Source organism: Heptranchias perlo, chromosome 14, assembly GCF_035084215.1.
Source record: "Heptranchias perlo isolate sHepPer1 chromosome 14, sHepPer1.hap1, whole genome shotgun sequence".
Classification (NCBI taxonomy): Eukaryota; Metazoa; Chordata; class Chondrichthyes; order Hexanchiformes; family Hexanchidae; genus Heptranchias; species Heptranchias perlo.
Window position 1 is genome coordinate 27,078,711 of NC_090338.1, and position 26,628 is coordinate 27,105,338.

At 45.7% G+C, this 26,628-nt stretch overlaps 1 protein-coding gene and 1 long non-coding RNA gene across 7 annotated transcripts in view; one reads left to right on the forward strand and one right to left on the reverse strand.

Annotated features, from left to right (window-relative positions):
• LOC137332376 (organic cation/carnitine transporter 2-like) overlaps positions 1 to 1,753 on the forward strand; it is a 54,373-nt gene extending 52,620 nt beyond the window's left edge. The window contains exon 10 of the mRNA XM_067996155.1: positions 1,665 to 1,753. Coding sequence (XP_067852256.1) covers positions 1,665 to 1,707 — 43 coding nt within the window. The 3' untranslated portion in view covers positions 1,708 to 1,753. The remainder of the gene's footprint in view (positions 1 to 1,664) is intronic.
• LOC137332377 (uncharacterized) overlaps positions 1 to 26,628 on the reverse strand; it is an 86,725-nt gene that overhangs the window by 53,522 nt on the left and 6,575 nt on the right. The window lies entirely within an intron of this gene.

A 26,628-nucleotide genomic window follows, 5' to 3' on the forward strand; every position in this document is an offset into this window, starting at 1 on the left:
GATCATCCCCGCTGCAGAATTGCTGTAGTTTTCTGTTTTGCACTGGTGGGTTCCCTTGACATTTGGAATCCTGTCTGGAGCTCGTCATGTACACTTAATGAGTTTCACCCAGGAAAATGTGTTGGGGCTGGGTGGATATGAAGGAGCAGGCAGAAGGTCACTTCCCTGAAACTCTGCCTGAATTTCTGCAGCAATTGCTAATAGCTGTCTTCAGCAATGCAACTATGAAATGTAGAAAAGTGGATCGGAAAGCTCATGGTTTGACTTTTATATAAAGAAAAACTTTCTCCTGCTTATAGTGAGAGCCTCCCCCAGACGGTTCCCCAAAACGTATATCCTAATGCTCTATGGCATAAAATGCATTGGTACTCTACTTTAATTCTGCCTTACACTAAACTATTTTGATATCAGGGAATCAGGGGGAAAACTCTCCAGTGGCTGGAGTCATACTTAGCACAAAGGAAGATGGTAGTGGTTGTTGGAGGCCAATCATCTCAGCCCCAGGACATTGCTGCAAGAGTTCCTCAGGACAGTGTCCTAGGCCCAACCATCTTCAGCTGCTTCATCAATGACCTTCCCTCCATCGTAAGTTCAGAAATGGGGATGTTCACTGATGATTGCACAGTGTTCAGTTCCATTCGCAACTCTTCAGATAATGAAGCAGTCCGTGCCCGCATGCAGCAAGACCTGGACAACATCCAGGTTTGGGCCGATAAGTGGCAAGTAACATTTGCACCAGACAAGTGCCAAGCAATGACCATCTCCAACAAGAGAGAGTCTAACCACCTCCCCTTGACATTCAACGGCATTACCATCGCCGAATCCCCCACCATCAACATCCTGGGGGTCACCATTGACCAGAAACTTAACTCTCCCAGGCACATAAATACTGTGGCTACAAGAGCAGGTCAGAGGCTGGGTATTCTGCAGTGAGTGACTCACCTCCTGACTCCCCAAAGCCTTTCCACCATCTACAAGGCACAAGTCAGGAGTGTGATGGAATACTCTCCACTTACCTGGATGAGTACAGCTCCAACAACACTGAAGAAGCTCGAGACCAGGACAAAGCAGCCCGCTTGATTGGCACCCCATCCACCACCCTAAACGTTCACTCCCTTCACCACTGGTGCACCATGGCTGCAGTATGTACCATCTACAGGATACACTGCAGCAACTCGCCGAGGCTTCTTCGACAGCACCTCCCAAACCCGCGACCTCTACCACCTAGAAGGACAAGGGCAGCAGGCACATGGGAACAACGCCACCTGCACGTTCCCCTCCAAGTCACACACCATCCCGACTTGGAAATATATCGCCGTTCCTTCATCGTTGCTGGGTCAAAATCCTGGAACTCCCTACCTAACAGCACTGTGGGAGAACCTTCACTAAACAGACGGCAGCAGTTCAAGAAGGCGGCTCACCACCACCTTCTCAAGGGCAATCAGGGATGGGCAATAAATGCTGGCCTTGCCAATGACGCCCACATCCCATGAACAAATTTAAAAAAAACTATTTTGAATTATGGGGCATGAAACATAATGTCTGGAATAAAACTAATTTGGTATGAAATAAGCTACTAAATCTACCCAGTGAAACATGAAGGGAAAGTCTTAGTTAATATTTACTCTTTGTAACAGTGCTGTTTCTTTTCTTTTTGATTTCAGCTTCAAATCTAGAACTCCTTGCAGCGATCAAGACAAATTTTGATAAAGGTGATACAACTGAAAAATGTGATGGTCATTAAAAAGCAAGACATTTGTCCAGGCCAGAGTTCTGCAGCAATGGAGAAATGGGGACTCATTGTTTTTTTGGTCTGCATCACAGACTAACATTATCTCATGTCAAAATATACTTAGCAATATAACTGAGGTACTCAGGGACCACTGTCAAAGACTAGGATGAGCAGGATACTGCATCAATTGATGCCTTCATACAAGGTTCTAGAAAACAAACTTTCTGTACTTTTATGAGGTCCTAGACAAACAGTTTGACTCTTCTAACTTACATCTCATTATCAGTTTATTCAGGGACATTTTCTCACTTTCAGTAGGAACCAATACTGTAGTTCTGAATCTGAAAAAAAACTTATGTCCCAGTTTGGGTTAATAGTGTACGGATCATATCCTCCCTTTTGTTTCTCTCCCAGCAGAGCAATTTTGTTAAAGCTGTTGAATCAAACAGCAGCACCAGACCAGTGCATTCCTTTCAGTTAGTACTGTCAGCTTTTACTGTCAACTGTTACTCCTGCTCCATTCCTCCAGGGCTGTGATATTTAAATGGCAATTCTCCTTCAGTCCAAACTTCCAATGCTGGTATAAAATTAGAAATAGGCCATAGGGGTAAATACAGGGAGAGGAGATTTAAAATCAGCAGCTAGAGCCAGAACTGCATGTGGTATAAGAGGAATTACAGTAGCATGGATGACAGACATGAAACAAAGGTTTGGGGTTAATGAATATTGCTAGGATTGGAGAAGAATTGGAAGTGGTGTACCCCAGTCGTAAGTGCTGAGTCCACTTTTGTTCTCAGCTTATATAGATGATGTGGAGGGAGAAATTCAACTTGTGCCGAATGGCAACTTTGGAACGCACGCCCAATGTCGGCAAGAAACACATGTAAAATTGGAACGCGTGCCTCCTTTGATTATGATTGGCGATCTGTCAGTGCTACTTGTCCTGTTTATTGGCAGCTCACCAATTGGAGAAGTGGGAAATTGGGTATCAGTGATTGCAGTTAAAGGCAGCCTGTACCTCTTAAAGGGGAGGTGCACTTTAGCTGCTGTGATTGATATTACAGTTCAACACATGGGAGAGGCAGATGCTGTTCTCTTTCAGGATGACAGCACTCCGGCTCCCCTACCAGCCTCTGAGCAAGTTCCCATGTTGGTGCCATACAGCCAGCTGGGCCAGTCTGCCCTGGCCGCTGCTGAGATGCTGCAGTCCACAGCTGAATGGCTGAAGTCCGCAGCCAAGCCCTCTGAGGCCAAAGCTCCTCAAGGTCACCTACCACGACCATCTTGTGTCTTCAGTGGAAGTTTAAAGAAAGAAAGACTTGCATTTATATAGCACTTTTCACGACCTCAGGAAGTCCCAAAGCGCTTTACAGCCAATTAGGTATTTTTGAAGTGTAGTCATTGTGGTAATGTAGGAAATGCAGCAGCCAATTTGCACACAGCAAGCTCCCACAAACAGCAATGTGATAATGACCAGATAATCTGTTTTTATGTTGCTGAAGGTTTAGCAGCCTTCCACCTCCCATGCTGTAGCCATTGGGGAAACACCTTGTAGGAGCACTAAAATAGGCAAACAAGCACGGAAGACAGGCACTGTAATAAATTGTGAAATGAACATTTATGAACCACTTTGTTGTTGCATAGCAGTTTCTTTGCAGTGGTGTTGGTGAACAATATGAGGGCATTCATCTAGTGGCTGTAAGGAGTGTGTATGATGGTAGGAGGGATAATTTAACAAAAGTGTTTGTTTATTATTTGTTGCCATAGAGCTCTGGAAGCATTGTTGGCCATTGCTTTTCCTCTTTATTTTCGGCTTCCTGGTCATGCTCTTGCTCCTTCACTTCTTCCTTCCGAGGTGGCTCCAAGGTTTGCAGGGTGAAGTTATGGAACATGCAGCATATCACCACGAATCCGGAGACTCTCAACAGGCCAAGGACCCTGATTTTAATAAAGCATCCACTGCCTTCAGGCAGCTGCCTGTGATGACTAACGGTAGCCCGATCCAATATGGCAGCCGGCGCACTTCCAGGGGAGATCATGAACGGGAGATCACAAACCAAAATTCGTCTTCCCAATATTCATTTCATGTCCAGAAAACGGAAATGAAGTTTAATTTCTCCCCCTTCAGCATAGGGAGATGATAATGTAATTTGCTGACAACATAAAAGTATGGAGTTTGATAACAGCTAGGAGGACTATAAAAAGCTTTAGGCAGACATTGATTGGTTAGCAGTATGAGCAGACAGATGGCAATTTAGAAGCTTGAGATAATACATTGGAAAGATGTTGGAGGTGTGGATAAACAGAGAAACCTAAGGATTCAAATACATAATTGCCTGGATGTACAAGTGCAGGTACATACAATCATAAAAAGCATTTTGGATTTTATAAATAGGGGCATAGAATACAAGAGGAAAGATGTCATGAAAGTTGTTAGAGGGTATTCTGAGGGACAGGATCTACAGGCATTTGGAGAGGCAGGGACTAATTAGGAACAGTCAGCATGGTTTTGTGAGAGGAAAATCATGTCTCACGAATTTGATTGAGTTTTTTGAAGGGGTAACCAAGAAGATAGATGAGGGCTGTGCAGTAGACGTGGTCTACATGGACTTCAGCAAAGCATTTGACAAGGTACCGCATGGTAGGTTGTTACATAAGGTTAAATCTCATGGGATCCAAGGTGAGGTAGCCAATTGGATACAAAATTGGCTTGACGACAGAAGACAGAGGGTGGTTGTCGAGGGTTGTTTTTCAAACTGGATGCCTGTGTCCAGCGGTGTGCCTCAGGGATCGGTGCTGGGTCCGCTGTTATTTGTTATTTATATTAATGATTTGGATGAGAATTTAGGAGGCATGGTTAGTAAGTTTGCAGATGACACCAAGATTGGTGGCATTGTGGACAGTGAAGAAGGTTATCTAGGATTGCAACGGGATCTTGATAAATTGGGCCAGTGGGCCGATGAATGGCAGATGGAGTTTAATTTAGATAAATGTGAGGTGATGCATTTTGGTAGATCGAATCGGGCCAGGACCTACTCCGTTAATGGTAGGGCGTTGGGGAGAGTTATAGAACAAAGAGATCTAGGAGTACAGATTCATAGCTCCTTGAAAGTGGAGTCACAGGTGGATAGGGTGGTGAAGAAGGCATTCAGCATGCTTGGTTTCATTGGTCAGAACATTGAATGCAGGAGTTGGGATGTCTTGTTGAAGTTGTACAGGGCATTGGTGAGGCCACACTTGGAGTACTGTGTACAGTTCTGGTCACCCTATTATAGAAAGGATATTATTAAACTAGAAAGAGTGCAGAAAAGATTTACTAGGATGCTACCGGGACTTGATGGTTTGACTTACAGGGAGAGGTTAGACAGACTGGGACTTTTTTCCCTGGAGAGTAGGAGGTTAAGGGGTGATCTTATAGAAGTCTATAAAATAATGAGGGGCATAGATAAGGTCGATAGTCAAAATCTTTTCCCAAAGGTAGGGGAGTCTATAACGAGGGGGCACAGATTTAAGGTGAGAGGGGAGAGATACAAAAGGATCCAGAGGGGCAATTTTTTCACTCAAAGGGTGGTGAGTGTCTGGAACGAGCTGCCAGAGGCAGTAGTAGAGGCGGGTACAATTTTGTCTTTTAAAAAGCATTTGGACAGTTACATGGGGAAGATGGGTATCGAGGGATATGGGCCAAGTGCAGGCAATTGGGACTAGCTTAGTGGTATAAACTGGGCGACATGGACATGTTGGGCCGAAGGGCCTGTTTCCATGTTGTAACTTCTATGATTCTATGATTCTATGAAAATTTTGTACAAGACACTGCATAGGCCATAGAGTGGGTGCCATTTTGGGCTTTTGTTTTATACATTCATGGGATGTGGGCGTCGCTGGCGAGGCCGGCATTTATTGCCCATCCCTAATTGCCCTTGAGAAGGTGGTGGTGAGCCGCCTTCTTGAACCGCTGCAGTCCGTGTGGTGAAGGTTCTCCCACAGTGCTGTTAGGAAGGGAGTTCCAGGATTTTGACCCAGCGACGATGAAGGAACGGCGATATATTTCCAAGTCGGGATGGTGTGTGACTTGGAGGGGAACATGCAGGTGGTGTTGTTCCATGTACCTGCTGCTCTTGTCCTTCTAGGTGGTAGAGGTCGCGGGTTTGGGAGGTGCTGTCGAAGAAGCCTTGGCGAGTTGCTGCAGTGCATCCTGTGGATGGTACACACTGCAGCCACTGTGCGCCGGTGGTGAAGGGAGTGAATGTTTAGGGTGATGGATGGGGTGCCAATCAAGCGGGCTTCTTGTTATAGAAAGCACATTAAAGCCATAGATTTAACAAGATAATGCTGGGGATGGCAAACAGGATGAGGAGAGATTTGAAATACTGGGACTGTTTTCACGGAGGCAGAGAAGGCTAAGAGAGATTTAATGGAGGTTTTTAAAACTATGAAGGATTTTGATGGGGTGAATAGAGAAAAACTGTTTCCTTTGGTTGGAGTCATCAATTTAAAATTGTTACTAAAAGAGTGCAGAAGGTTGGTTGAGGCAAGTAGTATCACATTTTTCTAAGGGAAAAGTACATAAACATTTGAAGCAGAGAAAGAGACGGGGGCTCGATTTTACAATGGTGGCGGGTTGGCAGTGGGGGTGGGTTGAAGGTACACATGGCAAACCCGCATGAACAAAACATACCGTTTCCGACGCGATCGCATGTTGATTGGGGGGGGGGGGGGAATGGAAGATCCGGCATTGGACTGGAAGATCGGGGGGGGGGGGGCGGAGAGAGGGGGATATCGGGGAGACAGCAGAGGGGTGAAGAGGGGCACATCGGGGGGTTGAAGAGAGGGACATCGGGGGGGTGAAGAGGGGGAACATTGGGGAGACACCAGAGGGGTGAAGTGGGGGACATTGGCGGGACACTGGGGGCAAGAGGGGGACACGAAGAGGGAGACATCGGACATTGGAGCAGGGTGCAAAGGTAGGTTCATTTAGTGTTTTCACTTCCGTCTATGGTTTTTTATTTAATTTATTTAATTTCTTGTTCCCTGATCCGGCCCTTCATGTCTGGTTTCACCAGGCGTGAATCAGAAGTGGTGGGCAAGCCGGCCAGGGTAAGTTAAAAATCTTTCCAAGTGCTTAATCTGTCACAGGTAAAGTGCCTTAAGTACCTCAATGAGGTACATTTGGCTCTTTAACTGTCATCCCGCCGGCTTTAATTGCTGGCGGGACTTCTGTTTTCGGGTCGCCCGTGCGCTCACAGGTTGGTCCTTGGGAAACTCGGAAGTCAGCAGGTTGGAGCCGGCTTCTGAACCTGAACAGGATTTCCGCAATTTTCAGAGCACCCCTGCCCCCAACGCACCCGCAATTGCTTCCTAAAATCACCCCAGGGTGAGGGGGAGTGACTAGGGCTGTGGGATTAGTTTTGGACTGCTCCAGCAAACAGCCAGCAAATACAATGGACTAAATTGCATTCTTCTGTGCTAAAATCTTCTGCGGTCCTAGGACTGACATTAGGAGAGATCGTTGTCCTTTATCACAACACTGGCAAAGCGGAGTAACAGCACGTATAAATTTGCTCCTTAAAATGAGAAAGACTGGAGAGAAAACGTACTTGTGGATACTGTGAGAATTTTGATGGATAACAGTATTGTAATTTTGATCATCATCTTGTTCGAGAACTGTGGATTATTTACGTGGAAGTTTAGGCATCATCTTACATCTGGTTCACCTTAAACATGAGTATTTACAGTACCTTTTCTTGGAACATAAATCATGCCTCAGGAGGAGATTTTGAAATGGGTCTGCACCCATTGTTCGATTTTGTCTAGTGGTTACAGTTATTGATGATCTGTTTTGCTGCACTTTATTCACTTTATCCTTTTCCTCATATTATTCTTTTGCTTAGTAATTTTCTCCTTGGTAGCAAGCATGATAATTAATTTTAGATTGAGTGTGTGCAATAATGCTCTAATCAAGGGGTATAGATGCATGAGTGATTTGTGAAATTAATTGAAACCTCTAGAATTTATTCATTATCTAATATCTTTTATTAATATGGTCTCAATAACATGTTAATAACAATTAAAATGAAAATTATGGAAGATTACATGGATTTATTGTGACGTTAATACGATCACAATTCACAAGCAGGTCCAAAGCAGGCCCTAGATGTTGGAGCAAGATGCAAAGGTTGAATGGCCTTTTTATGTTTGTACATTCTTCTATTCTATATATAGAAGATTTTATAGTTTTGAAGCAAAATGGAAAATCTAAAATTATTTTCCATCTGCATTGCCATGTGAGGGGTTTGTTAACAATCCAATACTTGGTTGAAGAAATCCTCTTTAATTCAAATAAATATGGCTTATCAGCAAATGAGGTGTCTCATGGTTCTTTCAAATGAAATAAAGTATTGTACAGTAGCATAGAGGCATGAACTATATTTAATCCATCTCTCTTAAGTTATTTCTTGGGTGCTGGCTAGCTGTGCATTCACCACTCTGCAGATGCTAAACTTATTAATTTCCACAGAATCCTCTATTTGGTGATACACAGGTATCCCTTTGGGAATCTTCCAATTTGTTAGTGTTGAATCCCACTTAATAGCAGAAGCCCCTCTGGAGCACACAGTGAGGTCAAGGTAAGAATAGAGAGCACAGCAGCTCTTAAAGCTGCCCAGGAAAGAAATGAATGGAGCGAGTTACAGAACTCAAGAGCGCTTTTTACAGTGAAGCTGCTTTGAAGATGCTGCTGTGCAAGATCCTCGAAAGAAGGGTGGTTGGTCCTTTTTGGAACTGAGGGGCACCCTGCAGTCAAATGCAGTGCTACAGCAGCCTCAATGGAGGTGGCAGACACATCAATATTGTTTCACCTGGGAGCAGAACCTGAGAGCAAGTGAGAGAGAAATCTGCTGGTCTCAGGAATGTTGCTAAGGTAAGTATTGCTCCCGTTTTGTTTACTTGTACAATTTTTCTATACAATGCATCTTAACAGCACTTCAATGAAAATTTGGTGCAGCATCACTGAGGGAGAAATCCCAGCACTTGGTCACATGCTTTCCAAATGCACAGGTTGCCCAGGTTTTAAAAAGACAATCTGCATTGCTGTCATAATGAATCATTTGCCTTATATCCCATTAAATATGCCAAATGACAAACAACAAACACAAAGCATACTATCAGCACAATGAACACGCTTAAGGTGGCTACAGCTTTAGACACTTAAGTAATACATATTTTTTCTCACATTTCTTATTCCAACATCTGACCCTTTTTCATTTCCTTCCAGCAGAAGGCTGCACATAACCAGTGTCAGTAAATGGATGAAGGGAGGGGGCATCAGCTTATGTATGACCCTTGACTCATTACAAAGAAAGGTTCTGAAGGTTCTGGGTATAGAAGCAGTAGACTAGGGGAGGGAAATAATGCAGGCCTCCCCCAAGCTCATAGCTAGAATCATCTTTTGCTTTTCATTCTTATCTCCTTACTGATCCATTCACTCCCGCACACAAGCATACACTGTAGCATAGTAAGCAGGATTAGCTTTCCACGTGAGCTTTATCAAGGATGTCTTCTAAATTCTTCACTTTTGCTCCTTTAGGTTCCCAAAAGGAGAAGGTGGCAGAGTCCAACGCCCAGATTCACAGTATCCCATGTCATCCAGTCCTACAGTGGCAAGCACAATCACAGATACATCCAATTCTAGGAGGTAAGTTACTGAGTTGCAGAGAAAAGACTTGGTACCCATGGCTGGAAGCCAGCTCAAGGATTTTTCTGCTGCAACCCTAATGGGACTTGCCGACAAACGCAGCTCAGCATCAGCATCAGCAGTTCATGCAGTCATTTGAAGGTGTGTCAAACAACCTGAACAGTTTGGGGCATCGATAAAGGAGTCTATGTCTGTGCAGTGCTGCATAACCACGTGACAAGGCCATTCATGGTCCTAATCTCAAGCATAGCTTCCATCATGAATTCTACAACTGGTGCTCTAGTGACCTTAGGCTCCAACCCGCACCAGTTTGTCTTGTCTGGATTCACCATTAGGGGGAAATCAGATTGAGACAGCCATAATGCATGGCTTCAAAGCTTCATTACTGTCCAGCGGTTGGCTCCCACACAAATTCTGACCCCGCTGAGGGAGTGCCCAGTACAAGGGGGATGGTGGATGGTAACATGGTTAATGTAGATATCAAATGAAGAATGATGCATTATTCCATTCCCACTAAATTCAGGATCTGCAACATCCCTTCCTAGCCCCCAAACTAGCTGATATTGTAAATTGTTCCCTCTCCTCAGGCATTGTCTCCTCCCTTTCATAATCATCGCCATCACTCTCCGTCCTCAAAAAAAAACAGCTTCAACCCCTCTGTCCTTGCAAGCTATCGTTCCATCTCCAACCTCTCATTCCTTTCTAAATTCTATGAACGTGTTGTGACTTCTCAGATTCATGCCCACCTTTCCAGTAACTCCCTCTTTGGAACACTCCAATCAGATTTCTGCCCCTCCCATAGCACGGAAACAACCCTAACCAAAATCATGAACAACATTCTCTGTGCCTTTGATACATAATCCTTCCTCAACCTCTATGAAGCCTTTGACATGGTCGACCACACCATCCTCATTAAATATCTCTCCTTTGTTGTCCAACTTGGTTCCACCCTTTAACCTATGCAATTGTAGTCAGAGTATCTCTAGCAGTGGCTTCGTCTCCTTCCATAGCACTGAAAGAGCTCCAACCAAAGTTGCGAATGATGTTTTTCGTGATTGCAATCATGGTACATTGTCTCACCTTGACCTTAGGCCTCTCTGCAACCTTCAATACAGTTGGTCACGCAATCCTCCACCAATGCCTCTCCTCTGTTGTCTAGGTCCGTGGGACTGCCCTCATTTGATTTCATTCTTACCTATACAATTAAGGCCGGAGCATCTATAGCAATCGTTCTCACCCCAGCATGCTCACCTCCAGAGTCCCCAAGGATCAATTCTTGGCCCTCTCCTCTTCTTCATTTTCATGCTACCCCATAGCAACATCATCCCAACCCATGGGGTCAACTTCCTCATCACAAACTCCGTATCTTCACCTTGTGATATTTTCCTATGTTAAAGGTGCCATATAAATACAAGTTGTTGTTGTACCTCTCCCCAGCTACTGTCTCAGGATGAAACAGACTGCAGCCTCACCATCCTATTTGACCCCAAGCTGAGCTTCCATCTCTATATCCTCTCCATCACAAAGATGCATACTTTCACCTCCATAGCAACATTTGCCTCCACCCCTATCTCAATCCATCTGCAGCTGACATCTTCATCCATGCCTTTGTAACTTTCAGACTTGATTACTCCAATGCTCTCCTGGACAGTCTCCCACCCTCCACCCTCCAGACTTTAGATCATCCAAACCTCTGCTGTCCATATCCTATCCTACATTAAGTCCCACTCACCCATCATTCCCATCCTCGCTGACCTACATTGGATCCCGGTCCCGCAACATCTCAAATTTAAAACTCTCATCCCTGTTAACTAACCTGATAGAATTTTTTGATGAGGTAACAGAGAGGGTTGATGAGGGCAATGCAGTTGATGTGGTGTATATGGACTTTCAAAACACGTTTAATAAAGTGCCGCGTGGTGGGCTTATCATCAAGATTGCGGCCCATGGAATAAAGTGGGCAGTAGCAACATGGATACAGAATTGGCTAAGTGACAGGAAACAGAGAGTAGTGGTGAACGGTTGTTTTTCGGACTGGAGGGTGGTGTACAGTGGTATTCCCCAGGGGTAGGTGCTGGGACCATTGCTTTTCTTGATATATATTAATGACTTGGACTTGGGTGTACAGGGCACAATTTCAAAATCTGCAGACGACACAAAACTTGGAAGTGTAGTAAACAGTGAGGAGGATAGTGATAGACTTCAAGAGGATACAGACGGGCTGGTGGCATGGGCAGACATGTGGCAGATGAAATTTAACGCAGAAAAATTCGAAGTGATATTTTTCGGTAGGAAGAACGAGGAGAGGCAATATAAACTAGAGGGCACAACTCTAAAAGGGGTACAGGAACAGAGAGATAAGAACATAAGAAATAGGAGCAGGAGTAGGCCAATCGGCCCCTCGAGCCTGCTCCGCCATTCAATAAGATCATGGCTGATCTGATCCTAACCTCAAATCTAAATTCATGTCCAATTTCCTGCCCGCTCCCCGTAACCCCTAATTCCCTTTACTTCTAGGAAACTGTCTATTTCTGTTTTAAATTTATTTAATGATGTAGCTTCCACAGCTTCCTGGGGCAGCAAATTCCACAGACCTACTACCCTCTGAGTGAAGAAGTTTCTCCTCATCTCAGTTTTGAAAGAGCAGCCCCTTATTCTAAGATTATGCCCCCTCGTTCTAGTTTCACCCATCCTTGGGAACATCCTTACCGCATCCACCCGATCAAGCCCCTTCACAATCTTATATGTTTCAATAAGATCGCCTCTCATTCTTCTGAACTCCAATGAGTAGAGTCCCAATCTACTCAACCTCTCCTCATATGCCCACCCCCTGGGGGTATATGTGCACAAATCTTTGAAGGTGGCAGGGCAGGTTGAGAAAGCAGTTAAAAAAGCATACAGCATCCTGGGCTTTATAAATAGAGGCACAGAGTACAAAAGAATGGAAGTCATGATGAATCTTCATAAAACACTGGTTCGGCCACAACTGGAGTATTGTGTCCAGTTCTGGCACAGCACCTTAGGAAAGATGTGAAGGCCTTGGAGAGGTTGCAGAAGAGATTTACTAGAATGATTCCAGGGATGAGGGACTTCAGTTACGTGGATAGAGCGGAGAAGCTGGGGTTGTTCTCCTTGGAACAGAGACAGTTGCAAGGAGATTTGATGGAGGTATTCAAAATCATGAAGGGTCTAGACAGAGTAGATAGAGAGAAACTGTTCCCATTGGCGGAAGGGTCAAGGACCAGTGGACATAGAGTTAAGGTGATTAGCAAAAGAACCAAAGGTGACATGAGGAAAAACTTTTTTACAAAGTGAGTGATTAGGATCTGGAATGCACTGCCAGAGGAGGTGGTGGAGGCAAATTCAATCATGCCCTTCAAAAGGGAACTAGATAAGTACTTGAAAGGAAAAAAATGGCAGGGCTCTGGGGATAGGGCGAGGGATTGCAATTAGCTGGATTGCTCTTGCATAAAGCCAGCACAATGGGGCAAACGACCTCCTTCTGTGCTGTAACCTTTCTATGATTCTATATGTTTAAATCATTTCATGGCCTCACCATTCCCTATTTCTCTAATATCCTCCAGCACAACAGCACCCTCTCCACAAACTCTCCGTTTCTCCGATTCTGGCCTCATTTGCTCTACATCCCCCTTTGTCCCACCATTGGTGGCCATGCCTTCAGTCTAAAGCGCTCGAATTCTCTGCCCAAATTCCTCCACCTCCATTTCTTCCTTAAAATCCTCCTCTTTAACCAAGGTTTTGGCTACCTCTCCTTATCTCTTCTTTGGCTCAGCATTGATTTTTTTTATATACCTCTGTGAAGCACCTTGGGATATGTTCCTACGTTAAAGGCACCACATCAATGCACAATATTTTAAAATGGCTGTCTTCTATTATAAGTTATTCATGTGCTGAAATTGGGAAAAAGTGTAACATAAGTATAACATGGTTAATGAAGTTCCTAATTATTCATGAGCGCCTCAGAATGTACATGCCTGACTTCTGATTGGCAGAGGGGCTGGGAATTTGTTCTTTGAACTGCCTTGCTCAAATGCCTGCAAACTCCCATTAGCACACAGGCCCAGGTGTTTGGAATGTAAATTTTATGCGATTATAGACAACGGCTGCAGTCCTGTGTCTATATGCCAATACCAAGTTCAAATATGGAGTAAATACTTGAAGATATATTAAGGGTTAAATGAACCAACATAATTACAGCTAACACTGAGAGAACATATGATGCGGTCGCAGAAGAACTGCATGTTACAGCCAGTTGAGCTCTACTGTCTCTGTCTGTCCTTCTGATTTTTTTTAAATTTCAAGATATACTTTATTTCATAAAATTTAAGGATTCACACAGTTCAGTGTTGATGTCACAATTAGAATTCAAAAACAATACAATACAAATGACGGGATATAGAGTCACATATCCAAGTTTACCGATGACACAAAGATAGACAGCATTGTAAGCTGTGTAGATGGAAGCATAAAATTAGAGAGATGTTAATAGATTAAGTGAATGGGCAAAACTGTGGCAAATGGTTCAACGTAGGCAAGTGTGAGGTCATCAACTTTGGACCTAAAAAGGATAGGTCAGAGTACTTTCTAAATGGTGTAAAGTCAAAACAGTGGAGGGATAAAGAGTCTTAGGGGTCCATGTACATAGATCATTAAAATCATAGAATCATAGAAGTTACAACATGGAAACAGGCCCTTCGGCCCAACATGTCCATGTCGCCCAGTTTATACCACTAAGCTAGTCCCAATTGCCTGCACTTGGCCCATATCCCTCTATACCTATCTTACCCATGTAACTGTCCAAATGCTTTTTAAAAGACAAAATTGTACCCGCCTCTACTACTGCCTCTGGCAGCTCGTTCCAGACACTCACCACCCTTTGAGTGAAAAAATTGCCCCTCTGGACCCTTTTGTATCTCTTCCCTCTCACCTTAAATCTATGTCCCCTCGTTATAGACTCCCCTACCTTTGGGAAAAGATTTTGACTATCTACCTTATCTATGCACCTCATTATTTTATAGACTTCTATAAGATCACCCCTTAATCTCCTACTCTCCAGGGAAAAAAGTCCCAGTCTATCTAACCTCTCCCTATAAGTCAAACCATCAAGTCCCGGCAGCATCCTAGTAAATCTTTTCTGCACTCTTTCTAGTTTAATAATATCCTTTCGATAATAGGGTGACCAGAACTGTACACAGTATTCCAAGTGTGGCCTTACTAATGTCTTGTACAACTTCAACAAGACATCCCAACTCCTGTATTCAATGTTCTGACCAATGAAACCAAGCATGCCGAATGCCTTCTTCACCACCCTATCCACCTGTGACTCCACTTTCAAGGAACTATGAATCTGTACTCCTAGATCTCTTTGTTCTATAACTCTCCCCAACGCCCTACCATTAACGGAGTAGGTCCTGGCCCGATTCGATCTACCAAAATGCATCACCTCACATTTATCTAAATTAAACTCCATCGGCCATTCATCGGCCCACTGGCCCAATTTATTAAGATCCCGTTGCAATCCTAGATAACCTTCTTCACTGTCCACAATGCCACCAATCTTGGTGTCATCTGCAAACTTACTAACCATGCCTCCTAAATTCTCATCCAAATCATTAATATAAATAACAAATAACAGCAGACCCAGCACCGATCCCTGAGGCACACCGCTGGACACAGGCCTCCAGTTTGAAAAACAATCCTCTACAACCACCCTCTGTCTTCTGTCGTCAAGCCAATTTTGTATCCAATTGGCTACCTCACCTTGGATCTCGTGAGATTTAACCTTATGTAACAACCTACCATGCGGTACCTTGTCAAAGGCTTTGCTGAAGTCCATGCAGACTACATCTACTGCACAGCCCTCATCTATCTTCTTGGTTACCCCTTCAAAAAGCTCAATCAAATTCGTGAGACATGATTTTCCTCTCACAAAACCATGCTGACTGTTCCTAATCAGTCCCTGCCTCTCCAAATGCCTGTAGATCCTGTCCCTCAGAATACCCTCTAACAACTTACCCACTACAGATGTCAGGCTCACCGGTCTGTAGTTCCCAGGCTTTTCCCTGCCGCCCTTCTTAAACAAAGGCACAACATTTGCTACCCTCCAATCTTCAGGCACCTCACCTGTAGCTGTAGATGAAACAAATATCTCTGCTAGGGGACCCGCAATTTCCTCCCTAACCTCCCATAACGTCCTGGGATACATTTCATCAGGTCCCGGAGATTTATCTACCTTGATATGCGTTAAGACTTCCAGCACCTCCCTCTCTGTAATATGTACACTCCTCAAGACATCACTATTTATTTCCCCAAGTTCCCTAACATCCATGCCTTTCTCAACCGTAAATACCGATGTGAAATATTCATTCAGGATCTCACCCATTTCTTGTGGTTCCGCACATAGATGACCTTGTTGATCTTTAAGAGGCCCTACTCTCGCCCTAGCTACTCTTTTGCCCTTTATGTATTTGTAGAAGCTCTTTGGATTCTCCTTTGCCTTATCTGCCAAAGCAATCTCATGTCCCCTTTTTGCCCTCCTGATTTCTCTCTTAACTCTACTCCGGCAGTCTCTATACTCTTCAAGGGATCCACTTGATCCCAGCTGCCTATGCATGTCATATGCCTCCTTCTTCTTTTTGACTAGGGCCTCAATCTCCCGAGTCATCCAAGGTTCCCTACTTCTACCAGCCTTGCCCTTCACTTTATAAGGAATGTGCTTACCCTGAACCCTGGTTAACACACTTTTGAAAGCCTCCCACTTACCAGACGTCCCTTTGCCTGCCAACAGACTCTCCCAATCAACTTCTGAAAGTTCCTGTCTAATACCATCAAAATTAGCCTTTCCCCAATTTAGAATTTTAACTTTTGGGCCAGGCCTATCCTTCTCCATAGCTATCTTAAAACTAATGGAATTATGATCACTTGTCCCAAAGTGATCCCTCACTAACACTTCTGTCACCTGCCCTTCCTTATTTCCCAAGAGGAGGTCAAGTTTTGCCCCCTCTCTCGTCGGGCCATCCACATACTGAATGAGAAATTCCTCCTGAATACACTCAACAAATTTCTCTCCATCCAAGCCCCTAATGCTATGGCTGTCCCAGTCAATGTTGGGAAAGTTAAAGTCCCCTACTATTACCACCCTATTTTTCTTGCAGCTGTCTGTAATCTCCTTACATATTTGCTCCTCAATTTCCCGTTGACTATTTGGGGGTCTGTAGTACAATCCTATCAAAGTGATCTCTCCCTTCTTATTTTTCAGTTCTACCCATATAGACTCCGTGGGCGAACCCTCGGATATATCCCCTCTCACTACTGCCGTGATGTTCTCCCTAATCAAGAACGCAACTCCTCCTCCTCTCTTACCTCCTGCTCTATCTTTCCTATAGCATCTGTACCCTGGAACATTGAGCTGCCAGTCCTGCCCCTCCCTTAGCCATGTTTCAGTAATAGCTATAACATCCCAGTCCCATGTACCCATCCATGCCCTGAGTTCATCTGCCTTGCCCATCAGACTTCTTGCATTGAAATAAATGCAGTTTAATCTAGACTTCCCTTGGTCTTTGCCCTGCTTTCTCAGACCATCTGTCCGGTCATGTTCTGTACACTCTCCCATACTGCATTTTGTTTCTGTCACCACTTTACTTCCCACTGACTTCCTGCATCGGTTCCCATCCCCCTGCCACATTAGTTTAAACCCTCCCCAACAGCACTAGCAAACACCCCCCCTAGTTGGTTCCAGTCCTGCCCAGATGCAAACCGTCCAATTTGTACTGGTCCCACCTCCCCCAGAACCGGTTCCAATGGCCCAGGAATTTGAATCCCTCCCTCTTGCAAAATGTCATAGACAGGTGCAGAAAATAATCAAAAAGGCTAATGGAATGCTGGCCTTTATATCTAGAATACAAGGGAGTAGAAGTTATGCTACAGCTATACAAAGCCCTGGTTAGGCCATACTTGGAGTGCTGTGTTCAAGGCTATACTGGCCTTGGAGGGAGTGCAGCGCAGATTTACTGGAATGATACCTGGACTCCAAGGGTTAAATTACAAGGAGAGATTACACAAACTAGGCTTGTATTCCTGGAATTCAGAAGATTAAGCGGTGATTTGATCGAAGTTTTCAAGATATTATGGGGAACTGATAGGGTAGATAGAAACCATTTCCACTGGTTGTGGAGTCTAAGGCTAGGGGACATAGCCTAAAAATTAGAGCCAGGATTTTCAGGAGTGAAGTTAGGAAACACTTCTACTCGCAAAGGGTGGTAGAGGTTTGGAACTCTCTTCCGCACATGGCAGTTGATGCTAGCTCAAATGTTAATTTTAAATCTGAGATTGATAGATTTTTGTTTACCAAAGGTATTAAAGGATATGGGCTAAGGCGTGTATATGGAGTTAGGTCACAGATCACAGGTTGAATGATGTAACAGGCTCGAGGAGCTAAATGGCCTACTCCTGTTCCCATGTTCCTGGATCATACACACAATTCCATTACTACAATTTAAAACACAGTATGTATCTTCTAATACATGCTGTACAATACAAGGTGAAATGGCCTTACAGGGTGGCCTTTACCCATAGAGCCTTTGCATATGCCGCACTTCGCTTCATTGCATCCCATAACACGTACTCCTGGACCTTGGAGTGTGCCAGTCAGCAGCACTCGGTCGTGGACAGCTCCTTCAGCTGGAAGACCAACAGGTTTCGGGTAGACAAAAGGGCCTCCTTCACCGAGTTGGTGGTCTTCCAGCAGCAGTTGATATCCGTCTTGGCGTGCGTCCCAGGGAACAGCACGTAGAGCAAGGCGTCCTGTGTTACCGAGCTGTTGGGGATGAAACGGGATAGATAACAATGCATCTCTCTCCATACCTTCTGTTTGAAGGGATAGTCCACTAGGAGGTGGACGACGGTCTTGCCCCCGCTGCAGCCTTGAGGGCAGCTTGTGGTGGCGCTGAGATGCCTTGCGTTTAGGAAAGACCGCACTGGAAGGGCCCTTCTCACCACCATGTAAGCTACCTGTGCCTGTTGGTCAGTTTCGGCAATGAGACGTTCTGCCAAATGGCTCTGACTGTCTGGTTGAGGAACTGCCCAATTGGATTCACCCTCTCCTTTCCCTGCAGAACGTTCCATGCCAATTACTATCTGACGGCCTTGTGGTTGAAAGGATTCCTCTTCAGGAACTTCTCCACCTGTGGCCTGACCCAACCTTCTCAGTGTGGTGGCCAGGTAGAAACTCAGCACTTGGTGTTTGCATACTGGGGCTCTTCACACATCCTGAGGCAGCCACACACAAAGGTGGTCATCAGGATCAGGGTGGCATGGGGGAACGCCCTTCCCTCCTTTCTCTCGGGGCTTGTACATGGATTTCTGGTGGACGCGGTCCATCTTGGACATCCAAAGTGGAAGATGGCTCAGGTGTCTGTGGCAACGGAGCGGGGAGGAATGGGCCAGACCTGGGCCATGTACAGCAACACCGAGAGCACCTCACACCTTATCACCAGCTTCCTGCCGGCCACGGAGGGGTGCGTCCCTCCCTCATGGCAAGCGTCTGTTAGGCCTTGGCGACCGGCTCCTCCCAGTTCTTGGTGCAGGCCTGGGGCCCCCCAAATCAGATCCCTAGCACCTTCAGGTAATCGGACCTGATGGTGAAGGGGACAAAGGATCAGGTCTCCCACCTGCCAAAGAACTTGGCCTCGCTCTTACTGTGGTTCACTCTGGCCCCTGAGGCCAACTCGAACTGTTCACAGGTGCCCATCAGTCTGTGGATCGACCGCTGATCGGAGCAAAAGATGGTGACATCATCCATGTATAGGGAGGCCTTAACCTGAGAGCCTCCACTGCCTGAAGTAGTCACCCCCCGATACCTGAGTCCTTCCTGATGGACATGGCAAATGGCTCGATACAACACACAAACAAGACCGTTGAGAGAGGACAGCCCTGCCCGAGTCCAGATCTGATCGGAAAGCTCTCCGACTCCCACTCGTTGATTAGCACTGTGCTACGGATATCCACATAGAGCAGTCGGATCAAATTGCGGATTCCCTCCCCAAACCCCATTTTGGAGAGCACGTCCATCAAGTATGTGTGGGATATTCTGTCACAGGCCTTCTGGTCCAAGCTGATGAGGCAGGTGTTCCCTCCCCCCACCCCCGTCCTGCATGTAGGCGATCATATCCCTCAGCAGCGCAAAGCTATCAGAGATCTTCCTGCTGGGCATAACATAGGTCTGCTCGGGGTGGATCACCAACTCCAGAGCAGACTCGAGCCTGTTGGCGATGACCTTAGACATAATTTTGTAGTCGGCATTTGGCAAGGAAATGAGTCGCCAATTTCTGATTTCTTCCCTCTCCCCCTTCCGCTTGTAGATAAGGGTGATGATGCCTTTCCTCATGGACTCTGACATGCTGCCTGCCAGAAGCATACCCCTGTACACTTCTAGCAGGTCCGGGCCCATCCAAACCCACGGAGCCGAGTACAACTCAATCGGTAAGCCATCGCTTCCGGGAGTTCTGCTCTTCTCGAAGGACCAGACGGCCTTCATCAGCTCGTCCAAAGTCAGCAGCTGTCCTCTAAGACCTCTGTGATAGAGGACATCAAGGACTGGGAGGCCGTGCTATCTGTGGACTTTGCGTCATACAGACCGGCATAAAAGGAGTTACTGATCCTCAGTATGTCGGCCTGCGAAGACGTCACCGAGCCGTCTATCTCCTTCAGGCTACTGATCACAGGGGTCTCTCTGTGCAGCTTCTGGAAGAAGAAGTGCGAGTACTTCTTGTCCTGCTCCACTGGACGGGCTCTGGAGATGATCTTTGAATCCTCAGAGGCAAAAAGCAAGGCTTGCTGGCCCTTCACCTCTCTGAGTTCCTCCCCGACATCGGCCCCCATTGACTGCAGCTGGAGCAGATCCTGCATGCTTTTCTGGAGCTGGGACAATTCCCTTTGACTCTCTCTCGCCTCCTGAACACATTTGAGGATGACGAACCTCTTGATGTTGGCCTTGATCGTTTCTCACCAGTGCACCGTGGTGTCAAAAAGGGGTTTCACGGTCCTCCAGCCTGTGTAATCCCTCCATAGTTCCTCGATGTTCTCAGGGTCAACAGTCTCGCGTTCAGCTTCCATATTCCCCTGCCCGCCTTCTCGTCCTCCTGCGGTTGACATTTAGCCAGTAGGAGGCAGTGGTCACAATTATGGCTAGAACCTCACCCGATCTATACTGTTTCTAGTTGCACTAATGCTATTGGCCTCCACAACCAAGACCCTTCACGCATATTGGTGGGGGGGGAATGTTAACCCCCCCCCCCCGCCATGACGGGCCAGCAAGGGGGGGGGTGGGGGAAATTGCTAATAATGTGAAACCCAGCCCCAACCCAGTGCCGGTTGTACCGCATAGAATTGCGAGGGGCGGCCGAGTAACCTGCGCTGGAGAGAAGGGGCCGTGATTATAATATGTTAATAAGGCTGTATTCCTCAGACTTTGGCAGCCATTTAAATTTAACGTCTGTGGACCGGGTTTCCCAGGGCTCTGGAAACCCGACAGGTGAAGGGAGGCAGAAGCTGCCAGATCTCGCAGGTAAGTGCTTTTCCAGCACTGATTGCGGGCCAGGAGGAGCAGAAGTGCTTCCCCCCGGACCCCCAAGCAATCCTGCCATGATCTTCCGACCCCGACCCTCCCCGATGTCTCCCCCAACAGAGGTATTTCCCCCAGCGATATCTCCACCCACCCTCTCTGCTGTGCTCCATGCCCCCCCCCCCCAACGACCCCCCAATCTTCTCCGGTTGTTGTGGACCGTCCCCAGTGGTCCGTGGCTGTTCTCTTCTACAGCAGGCTTTCCCACCCGGCAGGGGTCGGCCTCTCAATCTGGCCGGCTGCCGGGTGGGAAACGGAGTAGAAAAATTCTAATGAGGTCCTGCCGTTAAATTCAGCAGGACCTCAGCCTTCCCAGTATTTTTGGCCGCTCACATGCGGCTCCGTTCACTCCCCTCCATCCCGTAAATATCAGGGCCATTATGTTCCAAGCCTGCTAAACATTTATCTCTATTTTGATTTCTTACGGCCCTGAAAGTGCACAAAAAACATCGGTGTTTAGGGTTCATAATTCGAAAAAGGAGAACTGAGTCTAGTTTGGAGTGATAAAACAAATCTAAATGCAAACAAACTGTAGCTATCCTCTGTACAGATATATAGGGGGTGGTTTTAAACCCCAAGAACAGGTGGGTTGGGGGCAGGTGGGAGTTGAAAATAGTTGTTTTTTTGGGTGGCGACCGCAACCCGGCTTTATTTCCAGGTTTAAAGTCGGCGCGGAAAAGTCCGAAAACTTTGCAGTTGTGATCCAAAAAAACAACTATTTTCAACTCCCACCCACCCGTTCTTGGAGTTTAAAATCACCCCCATATACTCAGCTGTTTTTGTAGTCTTTTAATTCTAAATATTTTAACTACAGAACTAATATAAAATGGAAGTAGAATAAGTGATTCTTTCACATAAAATGGATTCGCTATTTCTCAATCTTCATCTATAATGCAGGTAGCTACCGCATTAATACCCATGGCGCACGTCGTTGCAGAGCCATGACGGACTCAGCATAAGGAATACTGGACCACCTTAACCTTGGGGCAGATATTAACATGCAGCAGTCATTCAGCTCCTTCCAGTGGAGAAACATTTTCAAGGCGCACTCAGTTAACAAGTAGAAGACAAACACCATGCACTATCACAAAGGAAAAACATTGAGGTAAAATACTGTAAACACACCTGCGCCACAAAATGTTCGGGGAAATAAAATTTGGCATAACTAGAATAGTAATGCATCCTGAGACTTTTGAGATGGGGCAGAATAAGATCATTGGAAGGAATGCTGTTGTCCTAATGTGAAGCTATGATTAATGGTGGGGATGGTTTTAGGCACTTAACTAACACGTTATCTATTAGAGTCTGCCTTAAGACTCTTGCTGAATGAATGTTTGGTTGTGCAGATATATCTTCTGACTTTTGGTCCCGATCATCTTCTGCCACTGGTTTACCTGACTCTTTTTTCTGCCCTCTACGTGTCAAGATCCCTTTAAAGGCAAAGTTGTGTAGCTGTGATGCTTTCCATTGGGAAACAGATCACAGAATCATAGAAAGGTTACAGCACGGAAGGAGGCCATTTAGCTCATTGTGTCCGTGCCGGCTCTATGGACACGAGCGATCCAGGCAAACAAGGCATCTGTGACCTGCACGATTCAACTGTGCACTGCTGGTTGAAGCATTTGGAAAACAACTCCAACTGCATGGACGCAGTGGTGCCAAGGTTCAAGGCAACAGTTACCCTGGCTGTCATTGACAGAGCTGCACCGGTCAATGAAGTGCATCATTGAGAAACCCACAAAAGTCACATGTTTCAGTTCCGCCATAAACTGAGAAACATTTTCATCATCCCTTTGCCTCTTGTTAAACTTGAAATGTTTTGTAATAATGAGTGACTTTGGCCTGAGATGTTCTTTGATCACTTCATAGGATCATAGTGGGTACAGCACAGGAGGAGGCCATTCAGTCAATCGTGCCTGTGCTGGCTCTATGAAAGAGCTTTCCAATTAGTTCCATTCCCCTGCTCTTTCCCCATAGCCCTGTAAATTTGGGCTAACTCCTCACACATTTTGTCTTTAGGCTGGGCAAGATCAATCATATTCTTAATCAATGTATATGTTGCAGGTCCGGAGGTCGTAAGCAAAACTGCTCTCTTTTTGGCATCTATTGCAAGTTCAATTGCCTCAAAATAAAATTTCTACATACTCCAACTTGACACTATCTGATATTCATCAATATTCCTCGCTAATGCCGACATGATTTTACAAAACAATTTCAATGATAAGGTAGATCATTATCTTAGTAACAGATGTCCAATATTCAATCTTTTTAACAATGTGCTGTCCGTTATTCTTGTTGCCCCTGTTATGCCAGAAGAAACACTCAAATTGGCACGTTAATAACTGCTTTATTTCCAGACCCTCTAGAATATTCCTGTTATGGAATAACAGAAGTAATACAGTGTAATTGCTACAATGTGCTTCCTCCCATCTAGTGTTCAGTTAACAATATGCAAGTACTATATACATATCAGCACAAATGAACACAAGATATTACGAGTAGATCTTCCATGGTATTGCTCATGATAGGTTGGGGCAGATGTATCTACTTTTATACCTATGGTTTTTATCCTTCTGTGGTCTTGTGCTTCAGACCAACAACAGCAGGCGGCATCAGGTGAGGCACTTCACATTGCTTATGAGGATGTTTTGAAACCAGGTGAAGAAAGCAACAAGGAAAGTAAGAACAGCAGTAGGAGTTTAAAAAAAAAGTCTAGACAAAAGTGGTTAGTGCGCACAAGGGAAGGTAGGTGAGCAGCTGCAAGCAGGTGGCATCGGGAAATACGGTGGCAAAGGTGGGCCAGTAGCAGCATCCTGCTCTTTGCAAATCCAAAGAGAGCCTCAACCAAACGGGGACACTTTTCACAGCACTTGTATGTTGCAGCCAACCTGGCAGGGAAAAGCAGCAATCTAAGAGGTAGTTAGGAAAGGGAATTGGGGGAGGGGGGTGTGGGGGAGCGGGAAGATTGGGAGGGGGAGCGGGAAGATTGGGAGGGGGAGCGGGAAGATTGGGAGGGGGAGCGGGAAGATTGGGAGGGGGAGCGGGAAGATTGGGAGGGGGAGCGGGAAGATTGGGAGGGGGAGTGGGAAGATTGGGTGGGGGCGGAGCACGATTGGGAGGGGGCGGAGCACGATTGGGAGGGGGCGGAGGAGGAAGATTGAAAGGGTGAGGGGAGGAGGAAGATCTTTAGCCAGTACGTAGCAAGCCCAACAAGAGAGGGGGCAGTTCTGGACTTAATTTTAGAGAATGTAGCTGAGCAGGTGGAAGGGGTATCAGTGGGAAAGCATTTTGGTTGTAGTGATCACAATTCAGTTAGATTTAGCGTAGTTATGGAAAAGGACAAAGATAGACCAGCAGTAAAAGTTCAAAATTGGAGAATCATAGAATGACAGAATGGTTACAGCACAGAAGGCAGCAATTCGGCCTGTTGAGTCTATGCCAGCTGTCTGCAAAAGCAATCCAGCTAGTTCCACTTCCCCGCCCTTTCCCTGTAGCCCTGCAAATTTTTTCCTTTCAAGTACTTATCCAATTCCCTTTTGAAAGCCACGACTGAATCTGTCTCCACCACCCTTTCAGGCAGTACATTCCAGATCATAACCACTCGCTGCGTAAAAAAGTTTTTCCTCATGTCGCCTTTGGTTCTTTTCCAATCACCATAAATCTGTGTCCTCTGGTTCTCGACTCTTCCACCAATGGCAACAGTTTCTCTCTACCTACTCTAGCTAGACGCCTCATGATTTTGAACACCTCTATCAAATCTCCTCTCAATCGTTCACCACTACTCTCTGTTTCCCCTCACTTAGCCAATTTCGTATCCACAATGCCACTGCCCCTCTTATTCCATGGGCTTCAACTTTGCTGACAAGCCTATTATGTGACACTTTATCAAATGCCTTTTGGCAGTCCATATCACCACATCAACCCTCTCTGTTACCTCATCAACCCTCTCTGTTACCTCATCAAAAAACTCAATCAGGTTAGTTAAACACAATTTGCCTTTAACAAATCCATGCTGGCTTTCCTTAATTAATCCACACTTGTCCAAGTGACTGTTAATTTTGTCCCGGATTATTGTTTCTAAAAGCTTCCCCACCACCGAGGTTAAACTGACTGGCCTGTAGTTGCTGGGTTTATCTTTAAACCCTTTTCTGAACAAGGCTATAATATTTTCAATTCTCCAGTCCTCTGGCACCACCCTGGTATCTAAGGGGAAAGGCCAATTTTACTGAGCTGAGATGTGATTTAGCAAAAGTGGACTGGAAACAGCTACTTGAAGGTAAATCAGTGTCAGAGTAGTGGGAGGCATTCAAAGATAATGAAGGTTCAGAGCAAATATGATCCCATAAAGAAAAAGGTTGGGACTCCCACATCTAGAGCCTCCTGGATGTCAAGGAACATACAAGGTAGGATAAGGCAAAAAAGGGAAGTTTATATCAGATACCGAGTGCTCAATACTGCCGAAAGCCTAGAGGAGTATAGAAAGTGCATGGGTGAAAAAATTCTGAGACAGTATTAATCATCATTTAGAAAGTGAATCATCTCAGCCCCAGGTAATCGCTGCAGGAATTCCTCAGGGCAGTGTCCTAGGCTCAAACATCTTCCCTCCATCATAAGGTCAGAAATGGGGATGTTTGCTGACGATTGCAGTGTTCAGTTCCATTCGTAACCCCTCAGATAATGATGCAGTCCGTGCCCGCATACAACAAGATGTGGACAACATCCAGGCTTGGGCTGATAAGTGGCAAGTAACATTCGCGCCACACTATTGCCAGGCAAAGACCATCTCCAACAAGAGAGAGTCTAACCACCTCCCCATGACATTCAATGGCATTACCATCGCCAAATTCCCCATTATCAACATCCTGGGGGTCACTAATGACCAGAAACTTAACTGGACCAACCACATAAATACTATGGCTACAAGAGCAGGTCAGAGGCTGGGTATTCTGCAGCGAATGACTCACCTCCTGACTCCCCAAAGCCTTTCCATCATCTAAAGGGCACAAGTCAGGAGTGTGATGGAATACTCTCCACTTGCCTGGATGAGTGCAGCTCCAACAACACTCAAGAAGCTTGACACCATCTAGGACAAAGCAGCCTGCTTATTGGCACCCCATCTACCACCGGCGCACCATGGCTGCAGTGTGTACCATCTACAAGATGCACTGCAGCAAGTCTCCAAGACTCCTTTGACAGCACCTCCCAAATGCATGTCCTCTACCACCTAGAAGGACAAGGGCAGTAGGCGCATGGGAACACCTGCACGTTCCCCTCCAAGTCACACACCACCCTGACTCGGAAATATATCGCCGTTCCTTCATCATCACTGGGTCAAAATCCTGGAACTCGCCACCTAACAGCACTGTAGGAGTACCTTCACCACATGGACTGCAGCGATTCAAGAAGACGGCTCACCACCACCTTCTCAAGGGCAATTAGGGCTAGCCTATAAATGCTGGCCTTGCCAGTGACGCCCACATCCCATGAATGAATTAAAAAAAAGGCACGGATTAATCAAGAACAGTCAGCATGGATTTGTTAAGGGAAGGTCGTGTCTGACTAACT